The 15,054-nt window shown below is 47.1% G+C and overlaps 1 protein-coding gene across 1 annotated transcript in view; it reads right to left on the bottom strand.

The window, feature by feature from the left end:
• The window catches only part of LOC148164733 (uncharacterized), a 43,177-nt gene that overhangs the window by 197 nt on the left and 27,926 nt on the right, over positions 1-15,054 (bottom strand). The window contains exons 26-37 of the mRNA XM_088021970.1: positions 13,584-13,720; positions 12,929-13,054; positions 12,649-12,819; positions 12,327-12,551; positions 11,879-12,005; positions 10,828-11,027; positions 9,975-10,187; positions 2,691-2,836; positions 2,095-2,222; positions 1,211-1,355; positions 213-345; positions 64-136 (exon numbers count right to left, since the gene is read on the bottom strand). Coding sequence (XP_087878096.1) covers positions 64-136; positions 213-345; positions 1,211-1,355; positions 2,095-2,222; positions 2,691-2,836; positions 9,975-10,187; positions 10,828-11,027; positions 11,879-12,005; positions 12,327-12,551; positions 12,649-12,819; positions 12,929-13,054; positions 13,584-13,720 — 1,824 coding nt within the window. The remainder of the gene's footprint in view (positions 1-63; positions 137-212; positions 346-1,210; positions 1,356-2,094; positions 2,223-2,690; positions 2,837-9,974; positions 10,188-10,827; positions 11,028-11,878; positions 12,006-12,326; positions 12,552-12,648; positions 12,820-12,928; positions 13,055-13,583; positions 13,721-15,054) is intronic.

Raw genomic sequence — 15,054 nt, 5'->3', positions numbered from 1 at the left:
ACCCTTCTGGGGCCCTCGCCTCCCCAAGGACATGGCCTTCCATGGTCCCTGCCAGACTCTCACCTCCTGAACACCAATACAGGGCTGAAAAACTTCTGAGGGACCACAGGTGGGGTCCCCAGCTTCCCATCCCTTGCTGGAAGAAGGCAGCCATGCACCTCACCCTCCCACTCTCTGGGAAAGCCTGGACTTAGTCCTCCTCCTCCACTTACCAAGGAGGAAGGAGCCAAGCATGTCCACTCTGGAGACGACAAAGCCAAAGATGCCATGCGGGCCACATTGGACCAGATGGACCCTGGCGTTCCCTTGGAAGAACTGGTCTGGACCCAGGGTGCTCACTACTTCCTGAGAACATGCAGCATATTATTATAGACCAGGGGAGGACAGGAGGTGCAGAGAGCCTTGCAATGATGGATGGCTAGAAACCCAGACTGAGCCCTTTAGCACAGCCCCTGGTGATGCTGGGTTCAAGGATGCCCATTGTCAGCTTCCATCAGGGCATGTCTCCTATTTCACTGAAACTTGCCCAGGGGGTCTCCTATGCCCTGGGCTCCTCCTTATCTCCAGAAAACACCCCTGACTCCATTCTGGTCCTTGTACTGGGTCATCGTCTGCTCCTTTTCTCTCTACTTGGAAAATCCTACAAACAGAACAACTTCTTCAGAACACTTATCTTTCTATCACCCCAGATCTGCTCACCAGTGCCACATCGGTGATCCTCCCTCCCCTTTCAGTGGCAAACAGACACAGCCACCTAGAACCTTCTGGTAGGCAAACACCATGGTGGTCAAGAGAGGGCTCTGCTCTCTGACCAGAGGTCTGGGCTGGGATGAGAGGCTCAGGCTCAGTTCCAGCAGGGCTCACACCATTTTTGTCACCATAGTGAGTGCTTTCATGCCCCTGGGCCTCACTTCATGCTTATGCAAAGCCAAGCTGATGCTTTCTCAGCTCCCTTCTGGCATTCAAACTGGATGATTGACATTATCAACAAAAGAAATACCACTTATTACTTCCTTTCTGCCTTTCCCTCCAGCCTACAGAATGGAAATTCATGCAGATAGCAACAGACTAGGAAAGACTGGTTATCAAATGCACTTTTCCTTCTGCTGCTTGGTTTCTGCAGTCAGGGTGCCTGGGAGGCTCTTTCTCCCTTGTCCTCAGCCGGCAGAGGCTGCCCTTCCAACCCAGCCCTTCCCTGAGCTGGGCTTACCCTCTGGTCGCTGTCTCCCGCCTCACTCTTCACATTGAGGATCAGCTCCCTGCTGGAACCCCAGGCCAGGGAAAGTTGGGGGGCCCTGGCCAGACACTGGGCATCACAGAGCTCTTCTGCTGAGACATACGCCTGGCACTGGCAGCTGTGGGAGAGGAGAATATGGGAGGTCTGCCCTGGTGGGTGTGGAGCCGCTGCCCACTCCTGACACCCCTATGTTAGTACAGTCCCCTTCAGAAGGATATGAGGTGTCTATGCTTCCTAAGCAGTGACTGCACTTTGAATGGAGGTCCATGATGACTCATTCAAATGCACTCTCTTAGCCCCTGCTTCTGTACCAGCCTGAGCATCTCCCAAAATGGGAGCAGGACTTGGGACTAATCCTAGTTGAGAGGCTCATATTTTTGTTTTGGGTGCCCTGCTGAGGCAAGAGTGAGGAGAGAGAATGCTGTTTAGCCTGGAATACTCTATTCAGCGGACCTCTCATCACAGTGGCTCCCCAGCCCTGCCTGCTGGGGGAGACTCTTTTCAGTCCACAAGTCAGGTGGAAGACTGGAGTGTCAGATAAAATTGGAATCCTTCTTGGCTTGGCATCTAGTCAGGGTCACTCTTAGCAGTTGGCTCAGGGACCTGGGGTGTTGAGCTCACTCTGCCTTGCTGCAGCACCTCCTCCACTCTGGGTTGCTTGACCTGGCTGGTGTTGGCCTAGCTCCCCCTTTTGGGAAATGCTGACAGGGCACCTTCTGGAAGGAGCTTGTATTTGGCTCAGTCTCCCATTAGGGCTGGATCCTGCCCAACTCTTCTGGATGGGCTCTCTAGGGACAGTCAGGATCAGTCAGATGATGGTGGATTCTTTTTGTTTTCAGCAGCTTTTCATTACTTACATGCCCAGTTCAGCACTGAGCTCTCCACCCACTGGGTGACAGAAGGAGGAGCAGTCATGCAGTTGGGGGGACACACACTTGCGCGTGGCAGCCAGGCGAACTTCTCCAGCCCAGCAGCGCTCTGCCACCTGTGGGAGGATATAGAAGAGTTCTGGCTGGCACCCCCAGCTGGCCCAGGCAGTCTCAGCATCAGAGAACATTCCAGAGACATGGTGGGCCCTCTGGGGAACCAAGCTCCTCTGAGAGGTCACTTAGTACCCTAAGACTGGGGTTAGGCTTGAGGATAGAGGGAACCCACATAAGTAATAGGAAACAAGTTTGCTGACTAGGGGAGATGATTGGGAGGTCTAGCTTTGGGGAGACTGGATCTTTTATAATGAATGCTGAAGTTCTATGGGTCTATGATAAAGAGAGGTGTGTCTTGCCATGTGAGCTCTCTGAGGTCTTCTCATTTGTATAGGAGGTAATCCACCCAGCACAGTGGACTGAACATTAACCAGATAGCCAACGAAAAGTGGCTGGCATGCAGAGGGACCCAAACATGCTACCTCTTCTCATTCTCCTCAAACCTTCCTTTCTTGAGGCCAAGGTGTTACCTGGGGCTGACAGTCCTCATCACTGTTGCTTTCCTCACTTTCCAGGCCCCTCTTGCTATAGGACTCATGTCCTGCCTGGCAGATGCAGGAACCATCTGACTTCTGGAAGACCCTGTTCAGGCCCCGACATGTGCAGTGGGAGGCACCTGGGGATAAAGAAGTCCCATAGCCCATCACAGGCACCTAATACTGAGCCAGAGACATAAGTAAACTCTCTGTCCCTGTCCATAAGGAGTTTGTGATCCTGGTGGGCAGATCAGACACCCACCTTTACCAAAGTACTGATCTTAGGAGTGTTTGTGGGGATTGAATGAAGTATTCTGAGTCAATGACTCTCAACCCTGACTTTGCATTAGATTCATCCGAGAAGCTTTTAAAAAATATTGATGTTCAAGTTGTCTTTAGGCAAATTATAATTATATAGAAACCTCTGAGGTGAAGCCAGAACATTTGCTTTTTAAAAGTCCCTTGGGTGCTTTAACGTGTAGCTGCGGGTGAGAATTACTGATGTAGTTGAAAGCACTTGACATCTCATGGAATGGAAAGTGTTCCTATTCTCTGTCACACAAAGCCATGTGGGGCCAGTCCTCAAGGACTGGCACAAGCCTCTGTCTCTAGACAATAGAGAGAGCTGCAGAGACTGAAGGCCTCTCAAGGAGCTTGAAGGATGATCTGGATTGGATGGACAGAGTCAAGAGAACAGGAATTCTCAGCTGAGAAGAAGGTGATGAGTGGGGAAAGTTCAGGTTTTATTTGGGAGACTGAAGGCATCTAGGTGATTATTCTTCTGGGAGAGCCAGTTGGGGGAGAGGTAGAGATTGGGACCTTGTAGTTGACTAGGGTTCACTGCAATTCCAGCTTGTTTGCCCTGTTGGAACTGTCATCTGCTCAGGGAGAATAAAAAACTCATTTAAAGTTTAGCCCTTGTCTGCTTCCTACAGATAATCACTCACATGTATGGTGCACAGTAGCCAAAAGAACTCAGCAGAACTTGTTGAATGGATTGAAAGTTGACATCTTTTGCTAATGTGGTGATATTCTTTCCCCAAATGAATTTAAGGACCATTAATAAGAGAAATAATTATTTCTACTGCAGAGAAGGAAGGGAATTACTCAATACTGAAGTGACATAGAGAACTCTCACGAGTCAAGTTCTAGATGGTGAAGCCCTCTCTAATATCCTGAACTCCAGTATATTCTTTGGCTCATCTAGACCAGCTCCCAGCTAAGACCCTGGCACTCTTCCATATCTCATTGTCCAGAGCACTGGGCTTCCACCTGGTTCCATAGGGGAGCCTTGGGGACTTCTTGGGTGAAGAAGTGACTCAATAGGAGCAGTTGTGAGACCTCAACCTTTGTTCGATCTGCACTACTCTGCTTTTACATGTTCCACATTAGTTTCCTAAATGTGAAATATTTTGAAAAAGTGTTCTGTTGCCAAAGAATACTTTGGACAAAAGTCTGAACTCTTAGTCTGGCATCCATGACTATAGAAATAACCACAGATCTATATTAAAAGAATCATTGTTTAATATCTTCCCCAACCATCTCAACCCAACAAGATTTTACTCATCTTCAAGTTCCTGTTTAAATATAACCTTTTTATATGTCAGCTAATTGAACATAATAAATAATAAAAAATAAAATAAATAAAATAAATGCTTATAAAATTATTTAAAAATAAAATAAATACAACCTCTCCATGGAATATTACTTAGCCATCAAAAAGAATGAAATCTTGCCATTTGCAATAATGTGGATGGAGCTAGAGTATATTATGCTAAGCAAAATAAGTCAGTCAGAGAAAGACAAATACTGTATGATTTCACTCACATGTGGAATTTAAGAAAGGAAACAGATGAACACAGGGGAAAGAGGAAAATAAAAGAGAGGGAGGCAAACTATAAGAGACTCTTAACTATAGAGAACAAACTTTAGGGTTGATAGAGTGGAAGTGGGGGACGGCTAAATGGGTGATGGGTATTAAGGGGGGCACTTGTACGGAAGTGATGAATCACTAAATTCTACTCCTGAAACCAATATTATACTATATGTTAACCAAGTAGAATTAAAAAAAAACTTGAAGCAAACAAACAAAAATGTATATGATGTATCTATTTCACAGGGTTTTTTTGAGACCCTGGATAAGATGGAATCATCTATTTAAAGCATCTAGTGTAGCTCTTGAAGTACCTGCAAGCATAGAAGGCATTAGTTTCTTTCCTCACTTTACTTTTCCAAAATTGACAAAATAGATGTTTTACCTGACAATGGTTTTCATTTCTACATTTATCCATATCTGCTCTTTCAACCTCAGGAACTTCCCTTCAACTCACCTCGGAGTTTACTGTTCTTATTCTCTGATGTGAATTGCCCCTAGTGTATTAGAGGAACCAAGAATATTTGTGAAATTAGCTTTTCAGAAAGAAGCATAAAAATCAAAGGCAATCTAGAAATTTTGTTTTATTATGTTTTGTAATGGCTAGAAAATGTTGCTTGGATCGCTGCAACTGGCATGATAAACTTTCCATTGTTTTTTGTTTTAAATAAACATGCATCAAGCCTCAAAAAAAATTTACAACCTTTCCCATAAGTCTCCCTGATCCTACAATTTCTTCCTATATTGGACCATCCAGATTTCTTTGTCTTTTTCTTGTGGCACTTGACACTTCTGCCAATTTGTTATATATTCTTTTCTTTCTTCCTATTGCACTTGTCTTCATATCTTCCATAGTGTCTTTGTGGCACTAACAACAATAGTTGGAGGTTAGTGTTTGTGAGCTAACCTCTAAAATAAATGAACTAAATATCTCCCCACCTCATCCCAAAAGGGAAAGAGGCAGTTTACAAAAGTGCATGTACTTACAAGACTTTTTTCTACCTTTGGCAATGGCAGAGTACCTTATCTTAGGCCAATCTTCCTATGACATATAGCTAGAAGGACCAGAAAAATATAAAAAACATCTGTTTGAAGGAGTGAAGAACTTAACTGAGAACTTACGGTGAAAAAAATCTTGGAGACAGTGGAAATCCAGAGGGGTGAGCCCCACATTTGGCGCCACATTTTCCCGAAAGGCATTTACCTCTTCAAAGGTGCCATTGAGAGGCTGAAGCATAGCTTCAGGTTGTCTCATAAGGCTAAGGGGACAAAAACTGGGCCCACCAACAATAAGGTCTCTGATAAACACCACAGGCTTTTAGGTTGGACCACTGAAGTGCTACACCTTAGTGTGGATTGACTATAAGGAAACTAACTTTCTCAAAAACTGGAGCCTAGCCCTGATTTTCTGAATCCCTGATGAACTGAGGTGATTTGTTCCTACTATAAATGCTTTCCAGAAAGAAAGTAATTCTTCTATGGAGGAAGGTAACAAAATCCAGAATTTCAGATTTTCTCCACAATTTTCACTCACAATGTGTAGCATTCAATAAAAACAAAACAAAACAAAACAAAATAAAGAAAACAAAAACCAGGCATGCAAAAAAGCAAGAATTTTTAAGAAATCAAAGGAGAGAGAGGACAAGAAAACAAAAAACTAAAAACTAAAAAAAACAGACACTAGCTACAGGCTCTTATGAGATCCAAATATTGGAGTTTTAAGACATGACATGTACTTTAAACTGTGATTAGTATGTTTGATAAATCAAAGGACAAGATCAAAGAAAAATTTCAAAAGGGAATTATAAAAGACTAATATAAATTCTAGGCCTGAAAGATTCAATAGCAAAAACATCAAATATTGATAAGTGCATTTAATAGCAGATTGTATGGAGCTGAAGAAAAATTAAATAAAGTGGAATATAGGTCTGAAAAAACTATCTAGATTGAATCTCAGAAAGAGAAAATAAAAGATGAAAAATGCAGGAAATAGCACAAAAGACATGTGTATGGTAAAAAGAGATAACATGTAATTGGAGAATCAAGAGGAAAGAAGAGAGTAGAGCAGAAAAAATTTTTAAATATAATGGCTGAGAATTTCACGACCTTGATGAAGTGCACCAAACTACAGATACAAGAAGTGCTAAAGAAACTCAAAGAAGATAAATACAAAGAAAAACTATAGGAAGAGAACTATAGTTATGTTCCCCAAAACTGAACACAATGAGGAAATCTTAAAAGTACCAGAGAAAAAGGATATTTACCTCCTAAGAGCAAATATAAGACTTATGTAACACTTCTCAACAAAAATAACAAAAGGCAGAGGCTGTGGAAGTATCTTTGGAATGCTAAAAGAAAACAACTATCAAGCTAGATTTCTGTGCTTAGCTAAAATATGTCTCAAGGATGAAACGAAAAAAGAAAATTTTAGACAAATAAAACACTGGAAGATGTAACAGCTTTTGCAGTAACTTCAAAAAATAGTAACTTCAGGCATATCTTAGAGATATTGTGGGTTCAGTTCTAGACCACCGCAATAAAACAAACATTGCAATAAAGCAATGCGAAAAAGTAAATAAAGCAATTCAAATGGATTTTTTGGTTTCCCAGTGCATATAAAAGTTATGTTTATACTATAGTCTATTAAGTGTTAATAGCATTATGTCCAAAAAAACAATGTATACGCCTTAATTAAAAATACTTTATTGCTGAAAGATGCTAATCATAATCTGAGCTTTTGGCAAGTCATAATCACTGATCACAGATCATGACAAGTATAGTATTAAAGAAGTTTGAAATATTGAGAGAATTACCAAAACGTGACCCAGAGAAATGAAGTGAGCAAATGCTGTTGGAAAAATGGTGCTGATAGTCTTGCTCCATGCAAGGTTGCCACAGACCTTCAATTTGTAAAAAATACGGTATCTGCAAAGCTCAATAAAGAGAAGCACAATAAAACAAGGTATGCCTGTACCTAGTAATGAGATGTATACAAGGGCTCTACCCAGAAATAAAAATAAAACAAAAATCTTGTTAGACTAAAGAAGACATAAATAAAAGGAAAGCTAAGCCATGTTCAGGGACTAGAAGACTCAATATAATAAAGATCACCATTTCTCTCTGAAAGGATTTGTTGTTTCTATGCAATCAAATAAAAATTCCAGCAAGTATCTTTGTAGATATGATCTGATTATATAGAAATCAAGGGCCACAAGAGCTAAGACAATCTTTAAAAGAACAAAGCTGGAAGACATAGACTATTGATATTAAGGTTTATTATAAAACTACAATGATTAGGACAATGATTACTACAAGGACAGGAAAAAAAGACCAAAGGACAGAATAGAGATTCATAAGCAGACCCACATGTATATGGATGTTTGGTTAATGACAAACATGAGTGATGTTTCAATAAAGATGCCATGCCAATTGGATATCTGTTTGGGAAAAATGAATTTTGACCCTAAACTCATACCCTATGAAATAAATCAACAAAACTTTTAGAAAATAAAATGGGAGAATATATTCACTGGAGTGAGAGTTCTTGTAGGAGTTGAGAAGGCTAATCAGAACACAAGCCTGAAGAGGTTGGCTTATTCCAAAAATTTGACCTAGAGGTGATCAAGGCCCGTGTTATGGGCTCAATTGTGTCCCCCCAAATTCTTATGTTGAAGTCTAAACTCCCGGTACCTCAGAATGTGACTGTATTTGGGGATGAGGACTTTAAAAAGGTGATTAAGTTAAAATGAGGCCATTAGGGTGGTGCCAATCCAATCTGACTGGTGTATTTGCAAGAGGAAATTTGAACACACAAGAGAGATACCAGGGATGCTTGCACACAGAGAAAAGGTCTTGTGAGGACACACAGAGAGGGCAGTCATCTGAAAGCAAAGGAGAGAGGCCTCAAAAGAAGACAAATCTGCCAACACCTTAATCTTGAACTTCTAGCCTTCAGAACTGTGAGAAAATAAAATTTTATCGTTTAAGCCACCAAGTCTGTGTATTTTGTTATGCAGCCCAAGAAGAGTAATATAGCTCCAGGGTTCTATGTGACAGAGAATGCTTGCAATAATTTCAGCCTGAAAAAAATTAAAGTAGTGTGAACTAAAGGTCATCTCACCACAAAAATTATAATCACATGCCCATAAAAGGTGTAACTTTAATTCCCTCATGTTCATTCCAAGATAAAGCAGTTAAAATATATTTCTCAATAACTAAAGCAACTGGCTGTATTAGGTTGTTATGTACAAGCCAGTGAAATGCAATTTAGACAACATAACCATTGGGACCTGCTTCACTCAGCTCCTGATCTTTAAGTTCTGGGGCGAGGGTTGGTCACTGGATTCAGGGCTTGGTCACCTAAGAGAGAGAATGCCTTAACCAGATTCAAGAAATGATGGTAGAATCCCTGTAAACCTCAAATCACACCATTTGAAGGTGGCATGGCATGGTGGTTAAGAACAGGAATGTGGGAGTCAGCCACACTGGGTTAAAATCCTGGTTCTGCCACCAACTCTCAGACCGTGGACAAGTTATTTAAACTCTCTGCAGTTTAGTTGGTGGTTTTATAAAACAGGGACAGTAGTAACTGTGCCTATTTCAGAGAGTTGGTATAAGGATCACGAGGATTGATATTAGGGTGGCACTTGCAACGGTAGCGGGCATACGGTAGGTGCTCTTTTCAGTGGAGATCTGGGGTCAGCCCACATTAGGGAGCAGGGCTGGAGGGAGCCCCCACTGGGGCTAAATATGTATGATTCGAACAACTTAAATTTCCTGCTGTTGGATTATCCGGTTACTTTTCCTGCTTGTACTGTGGACCACGCACAAGTAGGTCGCACAGCAAAAACCACGAGGAGACCACCTCTGAAATGAGGAGAAGGCAAGGGGATCAGCAAGAAGCCAGGGGCCACAGTCGAGTCCTCACTTTCTGAGTCCCTGCCTGATCCTGCGGCACAGATTCTAAGACGGGGGCGGGCCTGAGAGAACCTTGCGGCTGCCGCGGTCGTCGGGAGCAAGCAAGGCTATCAGAGCCCTCTGCCGGTGTCCGTTCCAGGACCCGGCTCCTGCATTAGGCGAGTCATCGGGGCAAGTCGCTGACCTCTCTGAGCTTGTTTCCTCACATTCACTCATCTCCTTGTTGAAGTCAAGGCACAAACGCATTTGATCCGTGCACACACACCACGCCCGGACGGTGGAAGTCACGGGGTCGCCCATTTTCTCACATACCGCCGCTCTCATGAAACAACTATAATTGGTGGTAATGTGGTTTTCTGAAACCTTACAGTGTTGATCCTCAAAACTTCAGGGGACAGGAGAAATGGTGTATTTGGAGCTCATAGCTGGAAACAAGGACGATTAGCCAGTGCGGGGGGGGGGGGGGAGGGGCACAGGTGGAGACTCACCAGGAGGAGAGAAAGCAGAGCTCCCACAGGGGAGGCAGCCAGCCTGGCCAGGCTGCGCACCGAAGGTGCCTGCGGGGCATGGCGAGCAATCTCCGGCTGCCCCTGCCTGGCTGCTCTTTCTAAACGTTCCCGATGGGCAGGGCCTGGGGCTGGGGGTCCCAGCTGGACAGTAGTGCCCCACTGGGCAGGGCTGGCTTTGGTAACTCTCTGTTCCTGGAGGGAAACAGAGGGGAAATTCTGAGCTATGACTTTAGCGGAGGTGCAGACTGAGAAATGGCAGAGTCAAGAGGGAAGAATGAACTTGCCGGTAGGATTCAGGTGGGGTAGGGAGTGGGAGGGGAGATAGCAAAGCAAATACTGTTCAGGGAAGAATCTAGATTGTAAGTAGGACAGTGGAGTCTGTGCTTTATGGTATTTACCCTCCCACCCGCCAGCCACAGTCTCCTTGGCCTTCTGGGCGCAAAACACACTTCCCAGCATACCCAGCGTTGCTAACACATTGGGCAGTAGGCTGTCCTGTTTTCCAGGACAGGCTCCAACATGCTCATTGTATGATGTGATGCACAGCCGATAATTTTTAGGTCTTTTAAACCTAAGATCAAGATAGGTGTGGCCCCTACTTTCCCTGAATCTTCTTTCACCTGTGTCCCTCCCCCACCCCACCCCACTGTTGGGTCTTTCTCAATCAGGTGGCTGGCCTAGCTGGGAAAAATTACAGGCCTGTTCCCCAGCACACTCCTAGGGGCTCTGTGGGTCCTCCCTACCTGCCACCTCCAACCTCCTCACTGGGCTCTGCCCAATTCCAAGGCCCCAGTCCCCATCTCCTGCTCACACCCAGGCTTCCCAAACTCACCGTGGTGGCAGCTGAATCCAGAGGGGCAGGGCTGGCAGGCCTGGGCATCCAGGGCCTGGCTGCGGTAGGTGCCTGCTTCACAGAGGCGGCAGCGAGTATCCTTGGAGACCCTAAGGCCAGTCCCATTCAGGGCCTCGGAGCCCCCAGGGCATGCACGTGGATGGGCACTTCCCGGGGGGCAGTAATAGGGAAACACACAGCTGCACAGAGACACAGAGCCCCAGACCCTAGGTTCATGTTGATAGGGTCTGCGTGTGCTTTGATAATGCTCTCAGCTCACTAGCAGGGTCCCCCCGCCCCCTCCACATGCCCCACGCTTGGGCCTTAAGCTGGCTGGGTGAGGGGCAGCTTTGATATCATCCTGTCCCCGACAGGGGGTTGTGGGCTGGCCTTATGTCTGATGAGGCCTAAGTAGGTCAAGGTGTCTTCCTGGAGGAGGCTGAGCCATGTCTAGGTGGCCGGGCCACTGGGCAGTGTCCAGGCCTGTGCTCTCTGCCCACCTCACCCTGGGCTACGGAATATGTGGGACACATCTGATCGGCTCTGGTTGGGGGAGACAGTCAGGAGTGCGGGGAGTATTAGTCCTGGACACAGGATTGAGGTTGCCAGGAGAAGTACACTGTGTCCAGTCATATTTGAATTTTGGATAAACAAGGAGCAATTAACAATTAATAAACAATAAGTACTACCACATATTGCACGGGCCATACTTATACTAAAACTTTATTTGTTGTTTACCTGAAATTCATACTTAACTGGGTTTTTAGTTGCTAAATCTGGCCACCCCACACAGAATGGCCTTGGGAACTAAAGAAGGGCATCTCGGTGGGGTTCGCTTTCTCACCCTCCCTTCCCTGGGACAGAGGCAGGGACTGGGGCCCTCAAACACCCTAGCTGGGAAGCCCAAGCAAAGGGTTTCCACTACTCGCCTCTGGGCCCTGCTGTTTTGGCCTGCATCATTTGGGACTCAGCGGCTTGACTCCTCCCTGGAGAGCCCAGAGGCTGAGACACAGGGGGAGCCCCCGATACACAGACAGGGAAGGGTACTCACAGCTGCCCTGGGCCAGTGTAGGTGGAGGAACCGGCAGGGCAGGCATAGCCCCCGGGGCAAAGTGGGGGGACCCCCGTCTGGGGCCCGCAGTAGGAGCCAGCCCTGCATGTGACCTCAGCCACAGCCCCTGAGAGAGACAGAGCAGACCAAGGCACCTTGGTCTTGGGGGGAATCCAGGTGGTGCGGACCCAACCAAGACCGAGTGGGCCCTGGGGGACTGGGCAAATGGCTTGCTATGGCAAGCAGGTGGCCATACCATGCCTGCATGAAGTGCCCTGTGCTGATAAGGCCTGCCTGAGCACCTGGCTTAAGCCTTAGGGGTGAGGACACAAGGGACGGATGGGGGCAGGGAGTCTCAGCCCTCATGCCCCCGGGGACAGCTGTGCGCCAAGCAGTGCCCACCAGGTAACTGGGGCTGGGGAGGGACAGATAGGCCAGGCAGTCTCACCTGCAGGGCATTCCGATCCAGCTCTGCAGGGGATCGCAAACACATCCGCATGAGCCCTCAGCTCAGCCTGGGGGCAGTAGTGGCCAGGGGGACAGAGCTCACAGTCTTCTTGTGATGATGCCCCTGGCTTTGTCCGAAAGGTGCCAGGTGGGCAGAGAAAGGCACCCTGATCACCTGGACACCAGTAGCCTGGAGGACACGGGTGGCTTTTGAAGGAAGAGAGACCTTGGGGCAAAAACAGCAGGCATGGCCATGGGACCCCAGAAAACCTCAGCTCTCCTCCACAGAGGTCTCAGCATCCTGCCTAGGGTTAACCTCTCACCTGGGGACAGGCAGTGGTACCCGGGAGGGCAAGGGAGGCACTCTGCCAGACTCTGGCCTCCTTCTGCCGCCAGATAGGTGTGCTCAGGGCAGGCCTGGGGGCTTCCTGGGCTGGTCTCATTCCCTCCAGGGCAGTAGTGGCCAGCAGGGCAGGGGCGGGTGCTCGGGTCCCCTGGAGAGCAAAGGTTGTGCTCACTTACCATCCTCTCTTCCCGCGCAGAGGGCCTCCCTCTGCCCTTCTTGGGACCAGTGCCCTCCTGGCTGCAGGGCAGGTAGCTTACCGGCTTTGCACCAGCGGCCAGCAGGGCAAGGCCCACATTCTTCTTGCTGCTTGGCTCCGGGGGCAGCCGCCACAGTGTGAGGTGGGCACAAGATGGGTTCTCCACTGCCCTCTGGGCAGTAAAAACCTGAAGCATGGGGTTCACATTGGGTCTTGTGGAAGCCAGGTAGGCTGCTCTGCCATGGCGGGTCGGGAACAGCACGTATCCAGGGGTGGCCTGGGGGATTCTACTAGCCCAGGAGTTGAGAGGTCTGGATGCCAGTCCCGGCTCCACTTGCTTTTATGTTTGTCAAATCAGTAACCTTCTGAATTGCATTAGGTGCATGCTCATATTACATACGTCTGATGTATGTAACTATATACACGTGCATATGCACATACATATTTGATGCACAGCGCTGGGGCTCAACTCTTTTTTATGATTTTTTTTTTAAGTAAGTTCTACGACCAACATGTGGTTTGAACTCACAACCCTACAATCAAGAGTCACATGCTCTACGGACTGAGCCAGTCAGGTGTGGACGTCAACTATTTTTAGGGTCTGATTTTGACCAAAACAAGAAATCCTTTGCCCGGGTGGGTGCTGTGGGGGGCAGCTGAACAACCTTGCTCTCTGCCTCTTTCACACTCCAAGGGCAAGAAACAGGGGTGGTTACCTGGTGGGCACTGCTTGGCGCACAGCTGTCCCCTGGGGCATGAGGGCTGAGACTCCTTGGGACCTCGTGTTGTCAGTGCGGAGGTCCCAGGAGGACAGAAATAACCAGCAGGACACTTCCCCCACACCTGTCCACCTCTAATACACAGAGAGGGGAGAAGAGTGAGATCAGGGCAGAGGGGCTGATCCGAGCCCAGTGCCCCAGAGCCAGAGGGGATCCAGGCCCTTGTTTCAGACAGTTTCATTGTGACCCACAGTGTGAAAGGCTTTTGACCTCTCTCCCAGGGGAACACATGGATATATCCACGTATACGAAAGAAACAAGATGTGATACCTCACCCAGCAATAAAACAGGGCGTGAGGCTCGGACCCAGGGGTGCTGGGCCCAGTGCAGGGTTGGAAGCTCCACCCCTGCGCATCCTTCAGGAAACGATGGATTCCTGGTTATCTACTCCACCCACTTTGTGGAGCTCGGTAGCTAAAGGGCCGGACTCAAGGCTGCCAAGAGCAGGACAAGCCCCTCCTGGAGGAACTTGGTAGCCCTGCTGCACTCACTGTGAAGCTGAGGAGGAAGAGGACAGGCAGCTGGTCTACCTGCTCCCTGCATTGCCCCCAGGGAGTGCCAGCAACCTGCTGGATCGCTGGACCTGAGCGCTAGAGCCACCAGTCTGATCTCCAGCTCTGCAGCAGAAAGCAGGCTAGACCTAAGGAAGAACTTCCTGAGTATGGGGAGACAATCCTCCAGAAAGAGCATTTGAGGAACTCTCCACTATCACCTTTCAAGTAGAAAATAATCTGCTTTGAAGCAGGCTCACCTCTGCATGAAATGGAGCAATTCTCCTTTTGACGATTCGTCTTCCCAGTCCCAGGAAGTTGGAGGTGTGTGTTTTCAGCAAATGTTGGGAGCTTTCTCTGGACCAGAGAACCCCAGTGTTCTTTCCCTTGGTCTGGCTACTCTGGGGCAGTTGGGCCGAGGGCTACTTTGAGGGCTGGGCCTGTCCCCAGGTCTTAGGGGAGGCTGGGGAACCCCCACTGCCCCATGCAGCCCTAGAGCCTCTGAGTCTCTGAATCCCAAGTACAGCGGTCTTCCAGTGGCTTCTACTGCTACAGTGAGAATACAGGTCTTACTCATACCTAGTAGGTGTAGGACATTCAGGTAGAATTTGGGTGTCCCGAGCCCTGCTCTCTGATTATTCTGTTAATAGGCACCATATTTATTGTCTTTCTAGCTCCAACAATTACAAAAGCTGTTCACATTGTAGAAGATTCAGAAGTAGAGGTAGAAGGAAGGATTGTTCCTCTGAGTGCATGTGCAGAACTCTGGTATTCACTGGAGGTACAAAAAATCTTGCTTATAAGGAACTTTCCCATGTTTTTAGGCAGGGACTGAGCAGAGCCATTTGTACTTCATATTGACCCTCCCTCAATTTGAATGTATTTATTATTATTACTTTTTTTTAAATCTTGGTCTG

The sequence above is a fragment of the Eumetopias jubatus genome, unplaced genomic scaffold (genome assembly GCF_037043125.1).
Source record: "Eumetopias jubatus isolate StellerSeaLion01/CBP00866 unplaced genomic scaffold, mEumJub1_p1.0 scaffold_3, whole genome shotgun sequence".
Taxonomy (NCBI): Eukaryota; Metazoa; Chordata; class Mammalia; order Carnivora; family Otariidae; genus Eumetopias; species Eumetopias jubatus.
The sequence above is the reverse complement of the archived record's forward strand: the minus strand, read 5'-3'. Positions and strand labels throughout refer to the sequence as shown.